General features: G+C 37.8%; 1 protein-coding gene across 3 annotated transcripts in view; it reads right to left on the reverse strand.

Moving 5' to 3' along the window:
• Positions 1 to 24,561, reverse strand: part of palm2akap2 (PALM2 and AKAP2 fusion) — a 96,039-nt gene that overhangs the window by 21,677 nt on the left and 49,801 nt on the right. The window contains exon 1 of one of the 3 annotated variants that reach the window (XM_081354814.1): positions 1,231 to 1,512. The exons of the other annotated variants lie outside the window; for them this stretch is intronic. Coding sequence (XP_081210940.1) covers positions 1,231 to 1,239 — 9 coding nt within the window. The 5' untranslated portion in view covers positions 1,240 to 1,512. Of the gene's footprint in view, positions 1 to 1,230; positions 1,513 to 24,561 lie in introns of those variants that run through there. 3 annotated transcript variants of the gene reach the window in all.

The following is a 24,561-nucleotide window of genomic DNA, read 5'->3' on the forward strand; positions in this document are numbered from 1 at the left end:
TTTTGTCATTTAAAACCTAAAAGAAATCCTTCTTTTAAACAAAAGCCACTTGGTTTGATATTTTGATTACTCTAAAAAATGCTGGGTTGTTTCAACCCATGTTTGGTCCAAATATAGACAAACCCAACCGTTGGGTTACAATTTTAATGTAAAATTGGGTTGGGTTTGTCCATATTGGACACAAACATGGGTTGAAACAACCCAGCATTTTTTTTAGATTATAATGAAAGGAAATCTCCAGTGTGGTTTAAGTGTTCAAAATATGTTTTCGGGCCTCAGATTAAGACAAAGAACAGAAAAATTCTTCAATTTTAACGGTTATGCAAGATGCCTGTGTCTAGCATGACTTTCAGCAGCTCATAAGGACAGACCCATCAGACCACACCGCTGATGAAAGACTCCTGAAATAGGATTATCAACTCTACCAGCGCAGACTGAGAACACAGGACTTCAAAACATGAAACAATCCCAATCATTTCTCAATTGGATCCAGTGGATCGCAAACTGAGACTTTTGCTTAAGGCAAGTGCTTCTTGGAGTTTAAGAAGAGATCTTAACAATATCTCATCAAATTCTACTTCGATACCAAAGTCTGCTGTCAAATATCAGAGATCTCATTATGGATACTTATATTAACATACATACTTTATATTAGGTGGCCTAAACTACTACTAACATTAAATACCCACAAACTATAGATTTACTGCATGTTGTTCTGGATAATGCATTTATTGCTGATGAGTTTGAGGTGTGGTTGGGTTTAGGAGTAAAGGTAGGGTCAGGGGTTTTGTGGTTACTGTTATGGGTGAGTTAATAGTATAAGTACAGTTTGTTAAGTAATAATGTAAGTTAATAATGTTAATTAAAAGCAAGTACTTTAAATGTACTTACAATGCACCGACATGTACATTAATAAGTAAACTGTATTGAATGATTAAGTACATACAGTAGCAGTTAAGATCAACTATAATATGAAGTCTGACCAAATCCCAAAATCAAATTACTCAACAATCATCATTTTTACTCTGCCTTATGGATTTTAGGAGAAACATCTCACACAAAGCAGATATATCGATGAAACGAAACTAAAGACCTCAAATAAATCTCCTGAGCTATGAACATGTAACTTTTTGATCAATTACTTCTCTCAGACTCAAAATGAAAATTTGAAACTATAGGACTCCCATATTTAGCCCAAAACCGAATTCCAAAGAGTGATTTGCCTCCTACCTTTTTCATACTTTTCCAATTTTCTTAACAGACTTCTGCCATGAAATTAAAGCTCCTTTAAAAGAAAAACGAAAACCCAGCAAATACTAGAAGTCCTGAGTGTCCTGTTGTCAAATCTGTAATGTGAGAAAGAGTCCTCCTCACACTATAAGGCTTTGAGGAGCCGTCCCGGGGCGACTTCTTCCCACTTCTTCCCACCCCCGCCCCTCTTCCTCATGTGTGCTTCACTCACCCCGCAACACTCGTTTCCGTCCGCTCTCCTACAATGCCTCTCTCTCTTCTGTCTGTCCTGCAGTCAGGACTCTTGTGATGTCATGCAGAGGGGGTCTGGTTTAAAAGTGAGGGGTGTGGTCTCCTCCTGTCCTCACACAAAGAAGCACTCTGTCAGAGCCGACCCGGGCCGAGGGAGTAACTCCTCTAGAGACACCTTACAAGGAAAGGCGCAGGGCGTCTGGGTGAGCAACACTGTTCACCACTGACTCAAAACATGCGGTCTGGATTCTCTTACTCACACTGGATACGTTCACACAGAAGCTGATACAAGTGAAATTTCACCACAGCACAATACAATTATGGGAAACACTTTATAATAGTTATATAGACTAGTAACAAAGAACTGTGGACATGTCCTGCTCAATGTCTACAGTGGATAGGCTATGTAAGCAATAAGGAACGAGAGGCTGTGCTGTATCGTGAATAAGTCACAGCTGAAGGGCGTTGTTAATATTAGATACAGCACTAGCCTCGAGCACCTTATTGCTTTTATAAAACGGTTGCCACAGAATACTAATATTAAAGCCAAAAAAATAATATGTAAAATAAGTAAAATCACTAAAAGCCTTCCTTCCGCTGGAAAAAATAGTCCCTGACCCGTGAACAGCAACAAGTTATATTATTTCGCTGTAAGATGGTGGCAAAGACTGTCTTTATGAGTGAGTCAGTAAGTAAAGAAGACTTCTATATTGAAAGGACTGAAAGTTGTGAACACGGAGAAGACACAACCTGGACGCAACTGACAAATGACTAGCGTGTCAGGGCACGGGAAAACCCATTAACTGTTAAAAAGACAAGATATTGCAGCGGACATTCAAACGGATATTTTATGTAAGGGATAATGTAGAGCGAGGCGGTTGTTATAGCGAATACAACCCCGACAGGCTGATCGGGAATCAGCTTGAAGGAGTTGTAGTCGCTATAACAACCGCCTCGCTCTACATTATCCCACTTATTCCATGGCTACCTACCAAATAAATCAATAATTTGACAAAAAAAATTGATTTAAAAAGGAGTTTATTGATTTAAAAAACGATTGTATTGCTTCCGCTAAAGAAAATAGTCCGTTCCGTCTCTACGGTTAGAATTCTGCGTCCATAGCAACGCTCTGTTTTTCATGGCAACGGTGTGTTATACCAGAGACAATTTATATGAGACATGCCACTTCCTCAATCCTCAATACAACTATATAAGGAAAACCCGTAACGGCAAAGATGGCGGTTGTATGCACATGTCCCGCCCCTCCCGCTGGAAAGCCAATCATCTCCTTTTAACAGTCAGCAGCTGACCACTAAGGAGCGAATGTACAGTGACGTGACATAACTGCCATATTCAACCTGTGCTTTCGCGCTGTGGCTGGCGCTGAGCCAAAGATGGACGCACTCAGCGCTTGTCATCTATCACAACTGTTCAGTGTTTTAACCACATAATGTTTATTTTAGGTTTCAGACATTTAAATACATATAATTGTTTAAGTGCTTGGCACAACACCGGCATTCTGGATAGAGACGTAAATGAAGTTTGGTGTCCTGAACGTGAACCCTTGCGCATGCGTAGTAAAGGTATAACCTGTGGGGAAAAGGGCATTTTAAACCTTATTTTGGGGCAAAGTCATCAAACTTTTTCAGCGATTTTTATCATATTTTACTGCTGTTTCTATACATGCATTTTTTATGTCCCAGTGACCAGTGAAAGTAAAGTTCTGACTCTCTGCCCATTCATTTAGATAGGAGCCTGGTCTTGTTAGTCCGAAATAGCTGCCCGGAGGCGTTGCCAAGATGGCGGCCGAGTGGCACGACTTGCCTAAAAGGACTTTGGTTATACTTAGCAGCGGTCTGATATCAAGAAATAACATAAGGATAAGGAAAATAAGGAAATAATAAGGAAAATGCTATATCTACTGTAAATGCAGGTACACTCGCTTACTCAATCTCTCACAATAATCTACTCTATGAGCTTCAAAGAACAATATCAAATGAGAATGTATGTTTACGTTGCTAAGAGTGGTTGCTAGGGGTGTTGTGTAGTGATACATAGAACCGTTTGGTGAAGCGGTCATAGTCGTGTTTAATCGTGAATAAAATACAGCTATTGACCGATCATAATCAAGAACTGGAACTAACCGTTTTATAAATAGTGGTTACGGCATTGCTCTATACTACCAGTTATGATAATACTGATACTATCTGCTAACTCATTCACAGTAACCGACCGGTCCCATAAACAGTTTGAATAACTACAATGTGATTTGTGTTCGTCTAATCAGGCTCTAATCAGTACTCTTTTCAGGAATTTCCTCACAAAAGCTATGGTGTAATATTTGTATCCCATCCCATATTTGAATACCATCTTATCAGGTCATGAAGTACACATTGTGAAATTGGTTAGATGATTAAATAGATGTCTAGATATTGTTTTCATTGAAACCTCAAAATAGACGTTGGTATAGTACGTCCCTGACGAGATTTCGCTGTGGTAAGACCATAATGTCCTTGCGACAACAAGTATCTTTTTTAAATGGGACCACAATAGAATTACAGATAAGAGCAGAAGAGATCCAGGCAAGATCGCTGTGAGAACTGAAAGCCACTCAGTCATACAAGGCTGTTAAAGAGTCTTTGTGCTAATAATAACACCACACACTCGCGTCTTCTTTACTGAGATACACAAAGACCTCAGTATAACCTTCATGTCAACCAACACTTCACATGATAGACTGACTGAGACTGCTTAGTAAAAGAGTGTTTCTACTGCTGTTTCATTAGCGTGTCCTCAATATCCTTCACATATCCTCCAAACACTTTGAAAAAGGTTTAAAAATGTTGTTGGTGCCCAAATGAGTGAAGTTGTGGGTTGTTGGAAACTTCTCCTTCTCTGGAGTTTGAAGGCAGTGTGTTTTAATGGAGGATGTTGACAGCAGTGGGATGGGGTGTGTCATCCTCTGCTAGAGAGATCCTTCCGCCCACAATCTGTGTGTCACTGTGCATCAGGAATAATAATAAAGCAGTGCTGGGGAGGCTACTGTCAGACTGTGCTTTATTATCTTACAGGCTTCTGATAATACATTATCAGATCTGATAATGTGTCTTGGTGTATTTTAGCTGTAGTCAAGCTACCTTTTTCACGAAAGTGCTTTACATGTGGAATCCCATAAAAAGTCATAATGATTACATAAAAAGATGAAATTAAGTCATAATGATGTCATCATATTTGTCATTTACATAAAAGTCAAATATGAGATACTAAAATCATATTTGTCAGATTAAAAGGTGAAATTATGACATAAAAGGTCAAAATTGACAAAAGTCAAAAAGTCTAAATTATGCGATAATAAATTATGTGATAACACAGATCACTATGACAGTTGAAATTAGGATATACTGTCAAATTTATGAAATGGACGATGAAATTTATATAAAAAAGTTGAAATTGTGACTAAATTGAACTAAATTGAACTTATGATATAAAAAATAGTCAGAAGTCAAAATCATTATATACTAGGCTATATCATATTTATTAGATGAAAAGTTGAAATTATGACAAAAGCTCGGAATTATGAATTAAGCATACAAAGTTGAAATTGACAAACGTTGAAATAATGAGATACTAAATTATGAGATAAAACAGATATTATGACATAAAAAGTTGAAATTATGATATACTAAGTCACTTTTATTATATGCAAACTTGAAATTGACAAAAATGAGAAATTATGAGATAAAACAGATAATCACAAAATTTGAAATTATTACTAAGTCACAGAATTTTTCTTTTAATTTATGAAATTGAAGTCGAAATTGACATACAAAGTTGTAATTGTGTAATACTAAATTGAAATTATGATATAAAACATAATTATGATATAAAATAATATATGATATATAAATAAATTTCTGATGTTATATTTATGTATATTAATGTTATAATTTTGATTGACCAAATCATATTTTTTCTCATGTGGTTGAAATGGGCTTCCATATTATTTAGGAAGAACTAAAACTCAAAAACCCTCATTTAAATATCAGAATAAAAGTATGAGATATATAATCAAAACAAGATGCTGTAATTTCATTTAACACTGTGACAAAATTAAGCAATGTAGTCTTTTGTCACAGTATAAAAGCTAATTGTTGAATACAGCTTGTTCCTGGAAAAACTAGAAGATATTGAAAAATCTGTTGTCACTCTACTATTAAATGAAATGCTTTTTATTACTTGCCAATACTGGCCATGCTTGAAAAATACCACGCATAACGTAGTGCCAACTAGCAAAGATGGCCAAATGGAGGTCATGTGTTCCAGGTGTGCCAAGCAGCTGTCAGATGAAAGGCAGCTCTTCAGATATAACACACCTCCTTGAGTGAGCCTAATAAAGTACTATTAAATGAATACAATCATCCCAAACTCAAACCCAAGCAATTCAAACCTCACACATACTAGGAATTATTACCTATTTATAGCTTGAAGACCAAGCAAGAATATGTCATTTTAAATCATTCTCAAAGGGCAGTTTACACAGTGAGAGAGAAATACATTGTGGCTTTTAAAGGAAGAATAGGGGACTGTAGAAATGAAGCCAAATCAATCAATAAGTCCACCAAACACATCAATAGACTGAGACTGACAATAGAACCATAATAGAACTAGAAAGCTTCAGGGCCCTATTATACACCTGGTGCAATGCAGCGTCAGGTGCGACACAAGTGTGTTTTGCTAGTTTCAGCCCGACGTAGTTATCATTTTCATGTCCTGCGCCACGTTGTTTAAATAGCAAATGCATTTGCGCCCATTTGTGCGCTCATGGGCTGCTGGTCTGAAAATTAGGTATGTTCAGGCGCAAATTTTTTTTTGTTATTTAAAGAGCGTGTTAGTAATGTGCGCTTATAGGCGGGTCCACACTTTTTCCTGTAGATGGTCTGCTTGCGCTTTAACCTTGCACACGAGCCGATCCGTTTCCACGCTAGAGAAGCGTTCAGTTTTTCCGCTTGCAAATTTTGCCATGTAAATAGTGAATCCGCCATGGCGCGAGCACAACTTACTCATTAAAACACACCCATTACTCATTAAGAGAATAGGGACAGCCCTTTTAGACCATGCGCCGGGAGCACCGACCATTTTTCCTGTCGTTAAACTAGCAAAAGTGGATTCTGACACGACCTAAGTGCACTTGTGCTGTGCACTTTAGACATGTGCTTAGATCCTCAAAATAGGGTCCTGAGCCCCCAGATGCTTGAAAAGAAGCAACAAGCACAGTCTTCAGAATTTCTCCTTTTGTGTTCCACGCACATATTTTCATGTTTGAAGAGAGACACACTTGCAGAACTCACAGAGAGAGAGAGAGAGAGAGAGAGAGAGAGAGAGAGAGAGAGAGAGAGAGAGAGAGAGAGAGAGAGAGAGAGAGAGAGAGAGAGAGAGAGAGCAGCTGAGGTTTATGAACACTTTATGCTTTGGCAAATACTGCCGACCGTCTTCACTTCTAAAATAATTAAAGTTGTGTTTGTGAAGAACATGCTAATACAAAATACAACAAAAACCTCTTTGAGAAAGAAAGAAATTAAGTCAGCTTTTAGAAGAGACAACACATTTAGAGACAAGGAGGTGAAGAAGAGAATAAACGCAGGACATTGTGCTTAACACCCTGTCACCGCCTTGCCTAAAATATGACCTCTAATCTACGGGAAGACATGTAGAAGAGGCTCATCTGGATGTTGTCAGCCGGGGAAAAATGGGAAACATCAACACCCTAAACCAGGGGTAGGCAACCTAAGGCACGCGTGCCAACACTGGCACGCGGAGGGTTAATCGCTGGCACGCAAGCAAATGCGAGAGAAGTGTATGTATTTCATTCAGATAAAGTAGTCTACCTGCACACAGATCTACATTTTGATGTAATAATTCCTCATAGTAAAAAAAAAGCTTATTTTATTAAGTTAGGAGTAGAGATGCACCGATTGATCCGCTGGTGACCGGAATTGGCCGATTTTCACGTGAGCGGCCATAACCGGCGACCGGCCGGTCAGTCTGACATACGCCGATTTTATGCTGGTCAAATGCACTCGGGCTCCCCATGATTAACATCGCGCAATATCAGCATCACACGTGCACACGGAACGCACATATAGGAAACCTCGTGAATTACGGCCGTTTCACGCATATTTTTTTCGGCGTGCATGTTAATCAATGAGTGCATTCACACCGGGAGCAGGAGCAGCGCGTGAGCAGCAGTGAAGCGGGGATTTTGCCGCCGAGTCTATCTTGTCTGCGCTGCTCACGCTCAATTAAAGTGAATTCACACTTTTGATGGACAAAATAAATATGATTTCAAACAAAAGTGCCCAAAATGCACAGAATGTGCATAGTGTGTTTTAACAAGAACTGGATTAGGTTATGTCAGAAAAGAAAATGAAAACTCAAAAATATTATATAAAATTTACCCATTTAAACTTGTTCTTATTATTTAGTTTGGGTAAAAGGATATGGTATTTTATAAAAAAAAATATATATATATATATATATATATAGAAAATAAATATTTGTGTGTGCTGTAAAGTGGTTCGAAAAAATGAAATCGGAATCGGGTATGGGCAGGTCAAACTCAATGAAAAATCGGAATCGGCCTAGAAAATTGTAAAAATAGAAAATTGGTGCATCTTTGGTTAGGAGTTATAAATACTATTAAATTGTCTATTTAAATCTAAAACAAATTTCAAGAGAAATATTAAAATTTCTGTACTATTTCTTATGAAAATGTAAAATGTTTGTGTATTTATATGAGTGTGTGTGTGTGTGTGTATATATATAGGCTATATATAGGCTATGTGTGTGTTGTGGCACAGTGATGAACTCGGAAACTTAAAAATGGCACTTTATGACAAAAAGGTTGCCGACCCCTGCCCTAAACACACGAAAACAAGGATGGCCTTGTCCCAGAAGCCCAATCAAAATATTGTTTTGTGAATGCGTTGCCTACTATAAAAGGCTAAAAGTCATTGTAGAACTATTTCAATTAGCCTTAGTACTTATAACTACTAGAGCTGGTTGGAACACAACTTGTTTCAACTTAACCTGGCTTAAGAGCCATTAAAAATGGCACCAACCCCAGTTAGTGAAAACTGAATTACAGTGGCTTAAAGGCTTATGTGCATTACTGAGGGGCTGTGAGTACACTGACACTTACACACCTCGAGACATCATGGTATAAAGGTCAAAGGAACATAATTGACTTACAACCAGGCTAATAGTGACTGGGCAGAAATACTAACTGCATTCTAAAATCTTCTAGACTATAACAAACTTTGTTAATCCATTCAATGGCCACGATAACAACCCCAAGCAGCTCCGTTCTAAACATATCGAGTATGAAATCTCTGACTGAATAACTGAAACATCAAAAAAATATTTAGTAAACTTTCGTTTCAAATCAAGCTAAAATCATTTTCAGGATGGTTTGGCTAATGCACATTGGCTTATGGGTTTAAAGAATAAGGACCGTCAAAAAAAGACCAGCCAATGCCTTTATTTTTCATTAAGCAGCTCTAATAGGGTAACACTTTATTTCGATGGTCCACTTTAGACATTCTATAAGTAACTTTGCACCTACATGTCAACGAACTCTCATTAGTGTCTAACAATGACTTGTTAAATCTTTACTCGAGTCATGATCATCATACTGCAATTGAGTTCTTACTCTGATTATTGGAAACAATCGCATTACTGTTGCACATGCAAACGTAGTCAAAGTTGCAAAGTTCATCAATTAAGAAAATTTCTATTCAGCTGTAAAGCAGCTCTACAGAAGACAATAGTGTCATTATCCAGCTCAATTCGGTTCAGTGTTGATTCAGTTCAGTTCAATAACAGTGTCAATGATGCAAAGTGTTACCAAATATTACTTTTCATACACAACTCAATAAAGCTCGTCTTAGAGAGAGAGCATGGCTTTTCCAGCGTGGCCATCAAACTCTTGGTTAACCTGCTTTCCAAGTCCAGCGGGAGAAGAGAAATAGAGCACATCTTCTACTCTAAAATTAGCATCCAGGTTGCAGGCAGCACTGTAATGTACTCTGGTAAACCCTGCTTTGTGTTTGGGAGAAGTTCTCCAGAAAAAGAAACAGCTAGGCTACACTTTCAACTTAATTATATATCTAAATGTTTTTATGATGCCAACTAAAATAGACAAGAGTGACACTCAATGAACACTATGTCATGCTTGCTTCGTTGACCAAGCTTAGTTAACCAGCAAGAATACATCATCAAACTGCGGTAACACTTTATTTCGATGGTCCACTTTAGACATTCTACTAACTATTAGTAGCTTTGCAACTACATGTCAACTAACTGTAATTAATTTAAAACTACAACTCAATAAAAGTATATATCAATAATAAGTTGACACTTGCAAAGTTACTTAAAGTCAGAAGTTCGTCTGTTGGGGGACCATTAAAATAAAGTATTAGCAGATTTTAATTTAAGTTTAAATAACTATTAGCAGACAGTCTACTAATGATTTAATTAGAGTTAGTTGACATGGGTTAGGGTCAATTAGTAGAATGTCTAAAGTGGGAAAGGGAAATAAAGTGTTATTGGCATTGCTGTACAGTTGACAAAAAGATACTAGACAGAAATGTCATTATAAGTTTATTATTATTTTTTCTTCTGCTGTAAAAGTGTATAAATAGTGTTTCTTGCTCCTTATCATTATTTTTGTCCTTACATCTTACTTATTTGATGGAAAATAATTTGACTATCACTATACAGTTGCAATCCTTCTCAACAACAACCCTCAGCTGATTCGTGCACCTCAAAATAATCTTCAAAGAGCACAAAATCCTGGAAGGACAGCTCAAAATCCATGTTAAGCTCTGAAATAATAATGTCTTACCTTTTGGCTCTTTTCCAAAGTGAGGCAGAGAACCTGCCAAGGTGCCGTGTATTTCAGCATGGTCAACGATGTCTCGATTCACTAGACTACACAGTAAAACAGAAACCACTGGTCCAACATTCCTTCATTAGATGCTTACTCCCCCTTAATTATGGCCTGAGACCTCCTCAAAGTTCATTTGGGAAAAAAATAAATAAGAACGGAAGCCACCGCACAGGGAGTAACATTCCTCACGACTGCCGACTTCAGCAGCACATCCCAGCAAAGTCATCTCATCCCGGAGGGCTTTTGATCTGAAAATGAGCTTAGCATCAGAACCAATATGGGTCTCCTGTCTGATAGGTGAGAGCAGTCAGTTTCTTCTATCCATTTGTTCATGAAGCTGTTGTGTAAGTGCACTCGATAACTCTCTCAAGAAATTGTGATGACACAGAATTTATGCAAGTCAAAGTTCAGCAGTGTTTGATCAGAACTGCAAAAAAACAGCAGAATCATTAACCTCATTCTTGACGCAGTTTAACCCTATAGCACTGCCTACCTGAACAAAGCAAAACAAGGTTAAATTAAGTCAACATTAAATCTGTATTTATTACATTTACTTTATAATGCATGTTCCTGGCCATACTGTTTAAAATTAATCAGTGCTCATTATTCCAACTAAAGTAGTTCATCATCATAATCACATAATGTAACAATGTATCGATATGTAATGTCCACTTTTAACAATGGAATCAACAGAATGCGACAGTCGGGTTCTGGAAGTAAAAATCCCATTCATTTTGACCAATCAGAGAATCATGACAAGCTAATCACACCAAAACGCTTTAGCTCCGCCCACCTCCATGAAGCCAATGACGTAAATAACGCCGTTTCCCTACATTCTCAAACTACTTAAAGTCCTTTTACACACATTTACAGAAAAACTACAAATGTCCAGGTGGTGTTTTTAATATACTTTTAAGACAAACCATGTGCAAATTCATAAGTCGACACCATTGCTGAGTTTGTATTTTCTTTTTCTTAAAACTGCAGTGAACCAAAGACAGTCTCAAAAACACGGTTTGAAATCGCTGGTGTTTCTGACGTCACAAACTACCTTGTAACCAATCAGGTCAACGTGTGATCGTCAACGAGTGGATCTCTGAGCTGAGTGAGTGAGTGGAGGTGAGGCTCATTTGCATATTCATAGAACTGCGTATACTAAATGAGGCAAGGGTGCTATTTTAAGGCATGAAGAAATGTATTTTCATGAAAAAAAAAATAATATGTAATTTTGGTGATCAAACATTAGTTTTAAGAGATAAAATTATTGACTACAGGGGGACTTTAAATATGTGTGTATATTTCATATTTTGCAATAAATATAAAATATTTTGTTTCTAAATGTATAATCATCATCTTTAAATCAATACTTTTATATTTCTCTATTGTTTTTAAGTAAATGTTATTTACAATGCTTTAAAGGATTATAGTTCTTTCCCAGATCGAAACCGTTAAGTACACAGTCTTGGACCATTGTCTGATTTTAAAATACTTGCCTTTAATGATTAAAAAAAAAATCTTTATGGGAACAAAGAATGGTAAAAAAAATACTTGGGCGGGCACGAATGCACTCTATTCCAAATGGATAAACTCAAGCTCTGCCCAACATATTAATGTCATTTGGAAATCAAATGGGTTGTGAACAGGGTTTCACATTGACTTCATGTGGCAGCAGAAGAATAGCTCCATTCAACCCAACTAATTTGAACAGCTACTAATTTGAACCAATAACCAAGCCTCCACAAATGAATAGACCAAAACATCAAATCATTTCTTTATTGCAGTTTAGAATATTACACCCTGAAGTTCATAAACAGCAGATTTTGGGTTCCTGCCAACATGTTGGTCATGTTAAAATACAAAGTTCTGTCATGAAACTCTAGATAGAGCACAGGTCCTTAACTCAATCTGCTTGCAATCACATCATTCTCTGTAGAGCACAGCTGATTGGTTCCTGCTGTCTCAGTAGCCAATGAGCTGCTCAACCTTCAAATACTCGGTCAGCATTTGCTATAGCAGTGCAGTGCGCTTTCAGAAACCCTCCACCCTCCCCAGCTCCACCTGTCTAGATCTGCTACGGGTAATTCATGTATGTTATATTGTATAGCAACAGCATGTCTTGCTGTATTGGCTTACGTGTATGTATTGGCAGTACCAAGTCCTGTACTTGCTCTGCAGCAGCAGCAAAGGACTCTCGTACTCGGCTGGTTCTGTATGTAGTGCACCAGTCTGCTCGTCCTTGCCAAATGCGACCCAGATTCACACAGCGAAGCTGACACCGTTTCTCTCTTTTTCCAGGAATCTAAATGCAAAGAATCCTTTTCATTTCATCTAATTTTGGGCATCTCTCTCTGAAGCTTTAGATGGCTGTCAACAGGGATCATTTCCCTTCAACAATCTACATTTTATATACAGTAAACACAGAATGGAAGACCATGTGACAGTGTGATTCGATCAGAAGAAATTCTCTGCCATTCACACTCTTGGCAGGTTAAAGAAATATTGTGCAGTGCACAGTTATACCTCAAGCAATACTGAAACCAGCTGTCCTTTAACTGCTTTAAACGGATGACAAACTTCAACGGGAGGAAGCAGCTGATTTGTTTATGCCTTCAGCACAATGTGAGAGGTCAAGCCAGACAGGAAAAACCCAAAACCATTCCAAGGACAAACCCCGAACAACTCAATCAAAGGTCAAAGGAAAAAGCGCCATATTCCCGCCATAACATTTACACTTCCAAATGCTTTGGCTTAGAGATAGCCTTGGAGTTAATGAGAGCTCTTTGGCTGCTTTTAAAGAAGAGGATTTGGATAATGTTGTTCTATACCCAGATGTCTGCTGCCGGGTCATTTTTGCTTTCCTTTATTAATATTTCTCTAAATGCTTATGTTGCTGAGTGAGCACAACGTCACAACATGAGCTCATAGCAAAAACTCATATACTTTTAAAACATATCCCACAATAGAATAAAGATTTAAAAGCACTAACCAGATGGAATCGTTTTTCAAAGGACACTGGAGTAACCATTATTAACAGGGGACGTTTGCCATTTAATTTAAGGATTCAAATAGGTCATATGTAGTTATTACTAAAGTGATGTCAATGGATGTCGGGATTACCACAGGTCATGTGCTCAGGATGAGGGCATCACTAAACTCACCAAGACATACGCTCGGGAACTTCCCCTCTTGGATTTTGAAGTGCGTTCAACTTTGTCAAGTGGGCGAGGGAAGTTTATTTCGACAGACCCTCGAGCCCTCGATTTTGACAAAGGGAGCGAGTCTGCTCAACATGTACACTTCAGGCAAATCTATAGACCACAATGCGACATGATTGTGACGTCATAGCAGATCGCGCTCAATTTACCCACACCCCATACAACTCTAGTGTAAGATATTACCGTTATTTTGACATTTATCCGCATTTCAAACTTGGAAGGACATTAAAAACTTAAAACCACACCCCTAGTCTTCTTTCAAAGAGATTTTCTCAGAAGACTTAAGTAAGAGCGATAATATGCTCCATTAGTTCATCTGTGAAACATTTACCTAATTTACCTAAACAAGTTACCCTACCTACATAGGGAACTGAACTACGTACTGACTGAATATACCGACTATACGTAGAAGTTGGAGTTCATGTTCTTCACAAACACCCATTTTGGGAAACCCTGCTGAAACTAATGCATACATTTATTCTGCAGTATCTGTAATTGTTCAGAAATAAAAAAAGAAAAGCAGACAAAAGGTTATACTAGTCTCATTTCACTGTAAAAAAAAGTTTCTGTTAAATTTTTAAGTACAATCAACTTGAATGTTGAAGTCACTTCAACTTAAATTGCATTAAACTGACTTAAAAAATGAGTTAACCTAACCCTAACCCTACCCTTAAAAAAAGCTGAAAATTGCTCAAATTCTGATGAGTTAAAGCAACGTAAAACCATATGTTGTACAAAAACCTACATTTCCTTAAATAGCAAACTTTCTAAATAAAACAAATAATCTAAAACTAAATAAATTAAATCAAGAGCATAAAACAAGCATCTTAAAAGAACCAAATTATAATTGTAGATGTATATAAAAAGTGTAAATGAGCATTTAAAAAAAAAATTCACCTACCAAAAAGGCAGAAAATATCATCCAAAATGAAACCATGCCGGTAGTATTTCTTGTTGATCTGTTGATTTAACTGGGAAACACACTAAGATGGACTCTACGTTGGCAACAGTCATGGCAACATGGGTCTCGCTCGCTCGCTCTCTCTCTTTATAAACAGGCAGCTCAACAAAAGGCTGAATGCTGGGGAGACATGAAAAGAAAGACTCTGTGCATGAGATTCTAGACGCATTCCGGCTCAGAATCATTTGCATCCGCTTATGGACATCACTCACAATGCAATGAATCGTGATCCTGCAAGTTAAGTCTATATAAAACAAATCTTTCCACAAATGTGCGATACAATACAAACAGAAATCACACATATGTTCCACTATGCACACAGGGACACTGAACACTACTTCACTGAGAAAACTGAGCAAAATGAGCACACGAGGAGGAAGGTTTCTTGTTAGTGCGCATTCAGGGCTATTGGTCTGTCTTATGTGCTGTCGTCAGCATGGCACACTCCCAGCAAAACAAACAACCTAAGAATCAAGGTGAAATGCTGTTTGCAACCTGTTTTACTTCAGAAATCTGATGTATAGCCAAGTAAAAGCATATTCTAAAAAAATGTAGGACGAAACTTGATTGGACCCTGAAAAGTGGGTGTTACCTAAAAATGTAAAAAAAAATGTATTCGCTCAATTGAGGCCTCAAGCATCGATGGAAACACATTTACCGAATGAATCCCTCGATGCACAACAAAAAAACTTGCAGGACTTTGCCTCAACAGAGGATGTGATTGGATAACTGGATTAACCAGCAGACCAATCGCATCACAGCATCTCCAATGTTGGTTTGGACGTTCTGAAACACCAAACAGTCCAAGTCTGTCATCAGAATGATTTGGTTTAATTCCCTCCCAAAGCGTCTCACACGTTTGCGTTCCCAAACACCAGCATCCGAACGCAAGAGAACGTGACAGCGGTTATTGTGTTTCGTCTGAGACGCAACTCATTTACGATGGAGGGAAAAAGAGCCACAGTTTCTTCCACAATTGCAGCAACCTCCAATTTCCCAGGAAGTGATGATGGAAATGGCGCTTTATTCCCAAATGTTTTATGCAATACATTTTATGCATAAGTTCAATTCGCAACTTTGATTTGAAACATAGCTAATGTTACGCTGGGACTCAAATCGTGAAGTCCTAACAAACTGATTAACTAAAAAGAACGGACATCAAAGCATACAGCATTTGTTCTCATTATGCTTGTCATGTAACATTGACACTGAGAGCAGAAGGCTTAATTTTGATGCTGACGAATGGAGATTAGCCTGGTTTCCCACAGTGCACTGCACCTCTGCCCTCTTCCTCATCATACGGCACACGTCTGTCGCCATGGTTTTGATCTGAGCCCTGATAACAGCTGATAATGAGTTTCTCTCTGATCTGGACGACAGATGTGAATGAAAGCTTCCCGATGAGAGACGCTGTGAACGTCCACCACGATTTCAATCGGAGGTTTTTTCCCTCATTCAGAGTCTGTTAGCACAGGTGTATTCATGTCAACACATGCAATCCACAATCTGGTGTGACACTCGATCTTTTCCAGAAACTAGTGAGCTGTCGTGCTGTCGATGGATTACATCAAGAGCTGCTGTCTAATTCTACGTTCCAAACTTGTAAATAACGACTGGAAGTTGGACATCTTCAACTTTCAACTCCTGTAATACTATATCAGTTAGAACATGGGATAAGCCAGCAAATAAGTGACTGATTTGTATCCATGAAATACTGACTTTATGGAATCATCAGCAAATAATCCTAAACGAATGAGACCATTACCTGTAGTGTCACTGAAATCCCTGTGAGACGACCTTAGACATGACCTGGTCAAAACAGTCGCACATATAGATTAATCCCATTTGCGTGATCGTCACTCTTGCCTATTGACTCCTGAGCGCAACTCCTAGCCGTGACCCGGCTTTCATCGGCATCAGCGGCCAATGACAGCATTGCAAACTCGATTAGCGCTTGTCTGTCAGTCTGTCCGCAGGGCTGCCTTCAGCAACACCCTGTAGATGCATACACTGCAAAGCTGTGTGGAAATAAATAGTGCCACTGGTTCTTGTGAGAGCGTAACATGCGACAGACAGATAATCACCACATCCCACAATCCTATTTCCAGCTCCTGATTACCCTGCTTTATTTAGACGGTGTGAATAAGCCCTGGGCCTTCATTGCCTCCACTGCCAATCCATTCTCTCACTCTCTCCATTTGGAATCGATATTCAACATGGTCAGGCACTGTAGATAGTTTGGCTTTTTACTTATTAATGTTTTATTTTGTGTGTCATAAAACGACTATGTATCTCAGGAGGAATAATGAGATATTGACCCAAAATTAAAAGTTGAACTAACATGACCTGAGCTAACATGAACTAACAATGAACAGTTGTACTTTAACTAAATGGAACCTTATTGTAAAGTGTCACCAAATTTTCCATAGAACTAATGTGAAGGGCACTGGGTTCGTCACAATAACAAAGTCTTTTAAAATGTGTCTATGTTGTTTTTGCGCTATTTATTCCCACTTTTCTCGAGCCACACAAGACAGAATTTGAATTATTATTCACTGAAAATCTTCCCCTGCTGTAGCTCTCATATACAATATGGCGCTAGAAGGACATTTGCTCATGAGACACATGCCAACCAATAAAGTTGGATGTCACTGACGTTAAACTTGACATATTGTGATCAATGAGTAAAATAAAAATAGCTATTTGATTTGGGAGCAGCAGTTGAGTGCAATACTTGAGTGAGTGAATAACTTTTATTTCAGTGTGTTCATCAAAGGACTTATAAAAACCCCTTATGAAAACCCTAGTTATAAAAGAAAGTGTATTTTAGTAACCGGCGGTTGGAATATGGTGTATAGATTGCATTGACTACCTTATATGAGACTTTATATTGCTTGGTATTACAGCTGGCTAGTTGGGAGGGGAAGTTTCAACACAAAAAGTGAAGTCAAAAGCTATTTTCAGGCACTCTGCATCACCGTTTGGTTCTACTTTAAGCTCTCCGACCACACCTACAACAATCCAGTATTTCATTTCTCATCTTCATGGAATTTCGTCACATGGTAGAATTTGATAGACAATGCTAAATTCCTCAATAATCGATAACAATTCCACGGATAAATCAACAGGGCTACAGGGAATGTTCCGGGAGCAAAACAGGTTAACCTCGAGAATTCTTGGTTTTGTGTTTCCAGTGTGGGTGGATTTATCTATATGTACAATACTTGTGTGGATAGTTTCATCATGTCCCTTTATACATATCACACAGACGTTATTAGGTTTACCATCTTTGACAGGTGTTAGAATAATGAACGTAACTTTACACAGGCAAGGTTAACAATCAAGTCTCATGTTAGCACACATAATGTTGTTATACAGTGTGGACTTCCATTACAACGTTCAAAGACTTCCATTGTAAGGGTATTATTGTAAAGTTTCTTTTAAAACTAAATGACATTGTGTCACAAATGCCATTGACAGAGTTTAACTTGTATTGAACATTCCCTCACAGATTCAGTCCCATGAGGCATGGCTAGAAAGATCAATGATTTTCCACCATTTCTGTCGGCTAAATTTAACAAATGATGACAAAGGCCTTTAGTATTGTTGATTATTTTGTATGTGTCCTTGTGTGTATTCTCACTTCTCAGCAGAATAAAGTCTTCTTGATATTTCTTTCTAAAATGCACAAAAAATATGGGTAGCACCATACACTAGGCATTTTTGCTAACAAATTATTTTAAACAATAAAAACATGTTAAAGTACCCCTATTATGCTGTTTAAAGGTTCCTGAAACCCAAGTTGTGATTGGTCTACTCTGCTCTGATTGGTCAGATGACCCGGACTGTGGTGATTGGTCTACTCTGCTCTGATTGGTCAGATGATCCAGTCTGTTGTGATTGGTCTACTCTGCTCTGGTTGGTCAGATGGCCCAGTCTATTGTGATTGGTCTACTCTGCTCTGATTGGTCAGATGGCCCAGTCTGTTGTGATTGGTCTACCATTTACAGCACGTGTCGGAAACCAAATGCCCATTATCATATCTGAATTTTAGTAAGACTGGTCAGGAAGACTTTACAGTAAGACTGGTATTACTGACGATTCGTTTCAGGCAGTTCAGAATCACTCTTTCATTTAGAAGACAATAACTTTATTTGTCATACACTATGATCTTTTAAACTTTGCAGACCTTTTACATGCAGAAACAGCTATATTACACACTACATGAAAAATAATTTCCGAAAAAACATAATAGTGGCACTTTAAATTATCCTGGAATGATTGAATGATGGGCTGAAAGTGTGCTGTGATTAGAAGACAAGTGGAATTTACTTTGTTTGGGGAAACAGTCGCAGAGATTAGAATTCTTATCACTGAGAGAGTATTTACTCTGAAAATAAGAGGGTGGATGCTTTCCTAGGACAGATATTGTGTTGTTGCTTAACTGCAAAAGACAATGAGCAACAAGAAGACAAGAAATATTAGTGTTGTGCAACCTTTTTTCCTGGAAATTGAGTCGCAGGTGAGAGGAAAATAAAGCAGCAAACACAGCTGATGGTCAGCTGGCACCTCTAGGGCTCTGGGTAAAAGCTACATAAACAATGTAATTCAGTTCCATAGACTTCAGTGGACAACAGGACAACAAAGTGGAATATACCCCATGGGTTCAACTGTCCTGGTTTCTAACCACAGCGTAAATGATACCCCTCGGCTCACATCTATCCGACAATGCTTCCATTACACAGCAGGGAAATCGCCAAGCCGCTAACATGCTTTCTGCAGTACTTCCCATTAAGATATAATGTCAGAACACAACACCACTTCACCTGTTGATGATTATGTGCAGATAGCTGAATTCTTGTTTCATTTACAAGCAACAGGATATGGATGGATAATTTATAGCAAATACAGTTGTGAATGGTATAGTTAATGTAAGTGTAATCTAAGGCCAAAACCATGAGGGAGATGATGCAGTGTCTCGGGAATAGTTCTCCTTTGAAAACTAAGTCTAGGACAGGTGTATGATAGATACTCTTTATATGTTCACAAACGCAATATGATTTCCTGGAATCACAGTTTAAAGAGATCCAAGGATAGATACTGTAACTGGTGCTAACAGAATTTCACAATTTCAAAGAACTAGTTTTTCTTGGAATCTTTGCTCGGTTTCCTGGATGCAATTCACGCCACCCACAACTTTCATATTTTCATAAATGTTTAGATGGAATTTCACAAGCATTGGGTCAGTGTCCAGTGATGGCTTTCCTTTTAACATTTGGATCCACATTTCAGGATATGGTTTTTCAGAGGTCATATTTGTCTAACCTCATTTAGAAGAAGAGGTTAAGGGAGTGTAAGGGAGCGTTCTTTCCTATATTCTCATTCAGTAATTAGCAAGTGAGTTGACCTGTTGTAAGTGTTGAAACTAAAGGCCACTTTCAATCAATACGATTCTGGATTGAGAGGAAAATAGCTGCCATGAAGTGATAGTAGATCTCTGGTAGAGAGAATATACTCTTCTCATTCATCCCCAGTTTCAGCGGTTTGTAATGTTATTTACGTGGCAGAATCGTTCATAATTCTGTCTAATGAAAATTACACACAAAAATGGTAAGACTTGATATAACTATATTATTACATAGTTACTACACAATTTCCAGAAGTTAAGGTGCAGCATCTTGATTTCATGAGGAAACGTATTTTGCAACGTTGTAATTTTGTACGATGTGATTAATAGATTAATAGAGCTCATGATTTGTAATTCAAAAAGTAAGCATAAAGTGCCAGCTGTGACCCTTAGCGGGTTATGCGCACGCCATACGAAAACGTATGAATTTGTCACCAGTTTGCCAAAACATAAAACAGTTATGAATTTGTCATGAAACTGTTGGATGTGCATTTTTAGTGCTAATACATTTTGTGCCATCAAATCTTAGAGATATATTGTGTGTGTTATGCTGTGTTTGTTGTTTCCCTGGTGTTTCTGGTTCTGGATGTGAGCTTTGGATGATTGAACTTCTTCTACATTTGGATTCGTGCCTGCACTCTTAACTTTTGTTCTCTAAATGAATCTGCATCTTAAATATCTGTCAGCATTGTTACAAATAGTATGTTCTTGATTACATGTTTTCTACTAAACGTGTGCCTAAAGATCAACCAAAGTCTACAGTTTACAAACCACCCAAAGCAAATTGCATGCAGAAATGACATGGATTTGGTGGATGGACTTCTGCAATCTGTGTATTCTGCACAGCCCGTTGTAGATGGACCAGCTGCATCATTATCTGAATACCATATGTATTACTAAGTTCTTGGCCAGGAAAAGCTGAGTTTTCAGCTGAGTGAGTTTCATTATGATTTAACTCTCTGATTAACTACCATAGTATGCATAGCTGGAGAAACTAACCATTGAGTCACAACTGTTTCCCAAAACTACAGTATCATGGTCACGCCTCTGTCGTTTGAACCACATTGGTCCAACAATATAGGACTGTCATTAATGGCTTCACATGCATGTAGTTGAGTAATAACTATTCAAGATCTCCGAGATGATGCTGTAGTGAACATGGCACCTAATGACAACTTCACTGTTTTTGATTCATGTCGATTTCACTCTATTTGATGTTTGGGTTACACTTTGTTTCCCTTTAGACATTCCTTTGACTATAATTAACATTGCTCCAACATGTCAACTAACTCTCATTAGAGTATTAGTTACATTATATAGATAAAAATGTATATTTAAATAGAATGAAAGACATAGAACATACTGAATGTTAGCTTGCTTATTGTGCCCAAAAACATGATCAATTTAAATCCATTTAACTGTTTCCTCGCCATTGACGAAATTTTACGGTTTTCTGTGTTTTCACTGTTATACGGTAGGGGGCGCTATAACACATCTTCTGATAGAGGGATGAATCTCCTGATCAAAACACAGGCGAAGAAGAAGCAGAAACAAGTGATATCTTATGTAAGCAGATGCATAATGTTACTGAATGAAATGTCGACCCAGGACGAGCTACGCTTTTTTTTGTGCTTTTGTTCATTTAAACTTACCCATATTAAAGTGTTGATAAAAAGGAATGCATTAAGCTAAAAAAAAACAACAACTGTTTTTTTGTTTGAAAGTCTGTTCTTTCTTTTGACATATTGCATTTTCAGATATTCACATAACAAAATATTCTGGGGGCCATAAAACTTTTGTGAAAATGATTAAAAATAAGGGCGGGGAAAGAGTTAACTAGAAACTATGTTTCTAAGCACAGCTGGAGAGCTGGAGCTCACCATGTAAGTTTGCGATGCTGTTTGCGAATGTTGCTTAGAACTATGCTTTCGGGAAACGCTAAATCATCGTTGATCTTTCTATCAGTTTCTTCACACAGTGAGTCTGAATCACATCTGTGCTAGACTGTGGTGCACTGTAAGCGTCGCTCATGGATCACAGTGTCTCAGGAATGCTGACCATATGAGAATTTGCATACAACCTGCTTCTCTTTTATATTCCATGTACAAACTGAGCAGATTAATATGTTATATTAAAATCCAGCTATTTATAGGCCCTTCCAGAAAAAAAACAACAACAACAACAAAAAAAAAAAAAAACAATTACTGATTAGATAACAGACTTGCCTTTCTGAGAATCCTTCAAATGACATCTCAGTGCCACTATAATCAATAAAGTCCCATCAGAGTGCATTCGCATCTCAAACGCATGCGTCCATCAGACAGTGTATCTAATGCTAACTGAACTGCTAAAGTAAACAGCCAATATGAATTAGGCCAGTTGCTATAGAATTACAGCATGCATCATAGTTCACATGCAGGCACAAATCTGTGTGTTCTTTGAACAGATGTGCATGATTAATTATCTGGCGAATAATATGCAAATGTGTCTGTTTCACATGCACTTTATTCACACAAGACACAGTGACCGATATTCACCTCTATAACAGGTGCAATCTTGCATGCAATACAAAAAAAGAGGTCACCTGGACTGGGACAAGTGATATGGACCACTGCAGCTGCCTCTTTCAGATTTTGATTTAAGCAACACACTTATTAATATTTATAGACAAAAGACACATACAGCACATGAACAACCAGGTCCGTAACGTGTAGCAATTGATGCCAGGTCTCTTATGCCAGTATCATTTGTTGTTATTGACATGTTTGTAATGATATAGAAAGCAAGGTTACCTTTTACCAGTGGACAGCATGAAGTGTGTATCAGTTCCTCGGCTGTAGGTTGTAAGATGAAACCGTCACTGTGCGAATATTGTGATACGGAAGAGTCAGTGCGTCAGTGCATCACCTCTCTCAGATGCACGCGCTGCTGCAGCAACTTTGACATTGAGCGCTTGCTGCTTTAACGCACTCGCGTGGAGCGTTATGACATCTCTCTCTCTCTCTCTCTCTCTCTCTCTCTCGCTCGCTCGCTCGCTCGCACACACACACACACACACACACTCTCTCTCTCGCGCTAGTCTCTCTCTCTCTCTCTCTCTCTCTCTCTCTCTCTCGCTCGCTCGCGCGCGCGCGCGCACACACACACACACACACTCTCTCTCTCGCGCGCTAGTCTCTCTCTCTCGCGCTGAGCACGCGCCCGCTGAATAATGAATGATTAAAGCAGCACTGGAGCCGCGTGGACGTTTCTCTCTCGTTCTAGTGCAATCAGGAACTGATCACAATGAGTCGAGCGCTTTGCTCGGGTTACAGCTCTCCTATTCAGTCAGGCCCTCATCCTGCCTTTGTTTCCACTCCAGCAAACAAAAAACGCAGGGGGTCAACAGTGAAATATTGAAAGCCGATGGCATTTTTTTTTGTGAGTGGACATTCTCTAGAACAATTAAGTTGCGCAACTATGTCCCGCTGCGGACTCGTTAGAGGAAAAGTTACAAGCCTTCAAAGAATCTGAAGAATGTCTTCATCTCGCATGTCTGGTGTAATCAGAACATTCCCCCTCAGCGATTTATCACAGACGTGTGGTTTGAAATGACTTTAATTAATGCGCGGTGTTTGCAAATGACGAGAGAGTGAATCTCAAAAATAATAAGAAATAAAGTTAAATAAATAATATTAATGAACGCATTACAGTAGTGAGACAATAAGTAGAATACACATTTAGAATAAAATGAGGAAATTGTCATGAAAATAATGTCACAATGCAAACAATATTTATGTCTTACTCATATGCTTGAATTCACGCAAAATAGCCTATAATTTATTATTTTCTTATGTTTGATTATGAGGTGAAATATGAACTAGGCATGTTTTCGTGAGATCCAGCCATGATGCATGACACAAATACAGTATAACTTCGAATACAAATGATCATGCATTCATATTTGAACTATACTTATATGTAATTTTATATATTTAATATATGTAAATATATATATAGGGAAGTGCACTAATTTCCTGTAGAGGCGCACAATGCTGCTATTCCAGGAGGAAACAGATTGTCCACACTGTAAAAAAAAAATCTGTAAAAAAACGGTATTATTCCGGCAGCTGGGGCGCCAGAAAATTACCGTAAAATAACGGCAAAAAACAATCTCGTTAAAATACAGTAATTTTCCATAATTAAATAACAGATTATATCTTTAATATTACATTAAATCTTATGTAATTATTGGGATTTTTAATGTTTTAAAAAGTCATATACACATTTAAAACAATTAAATACTGTAAATTTAAGGTTTTATAAAATTATTTTATATAATAATGCTGTCTATCTACAGTAATTTTCTTTTAATATAGTTTTTATGTGTAAAATAACAATGAAATTATGTATAAAAAATGCACACAAGTACATAAATTCAAATACAAATGTTTGTAAATTTACAGTTTTATTTTTTATTTGTACAGATCCAATTTCACAACATCTCTAATTAAGTACTTAATAATAGCAAATGTACAGTCAATTTCTTTTAAATTAACTAAATGTATGA

Source organism: Scardinius erythrophthalmus, assembly GCF_964197995.2.
Source record: "Scardinius erythrophthalmus genome assembly, chromosome: 23".
In the NCBI taxonomy this organism is placed as follows: domain Eukaryota; kingdom Metazoa; phylum Chordata; class Actinopteri; order Cypriniformes; family Leuciscidae; genus Scardinius; species Scardinius erythrophthalmus.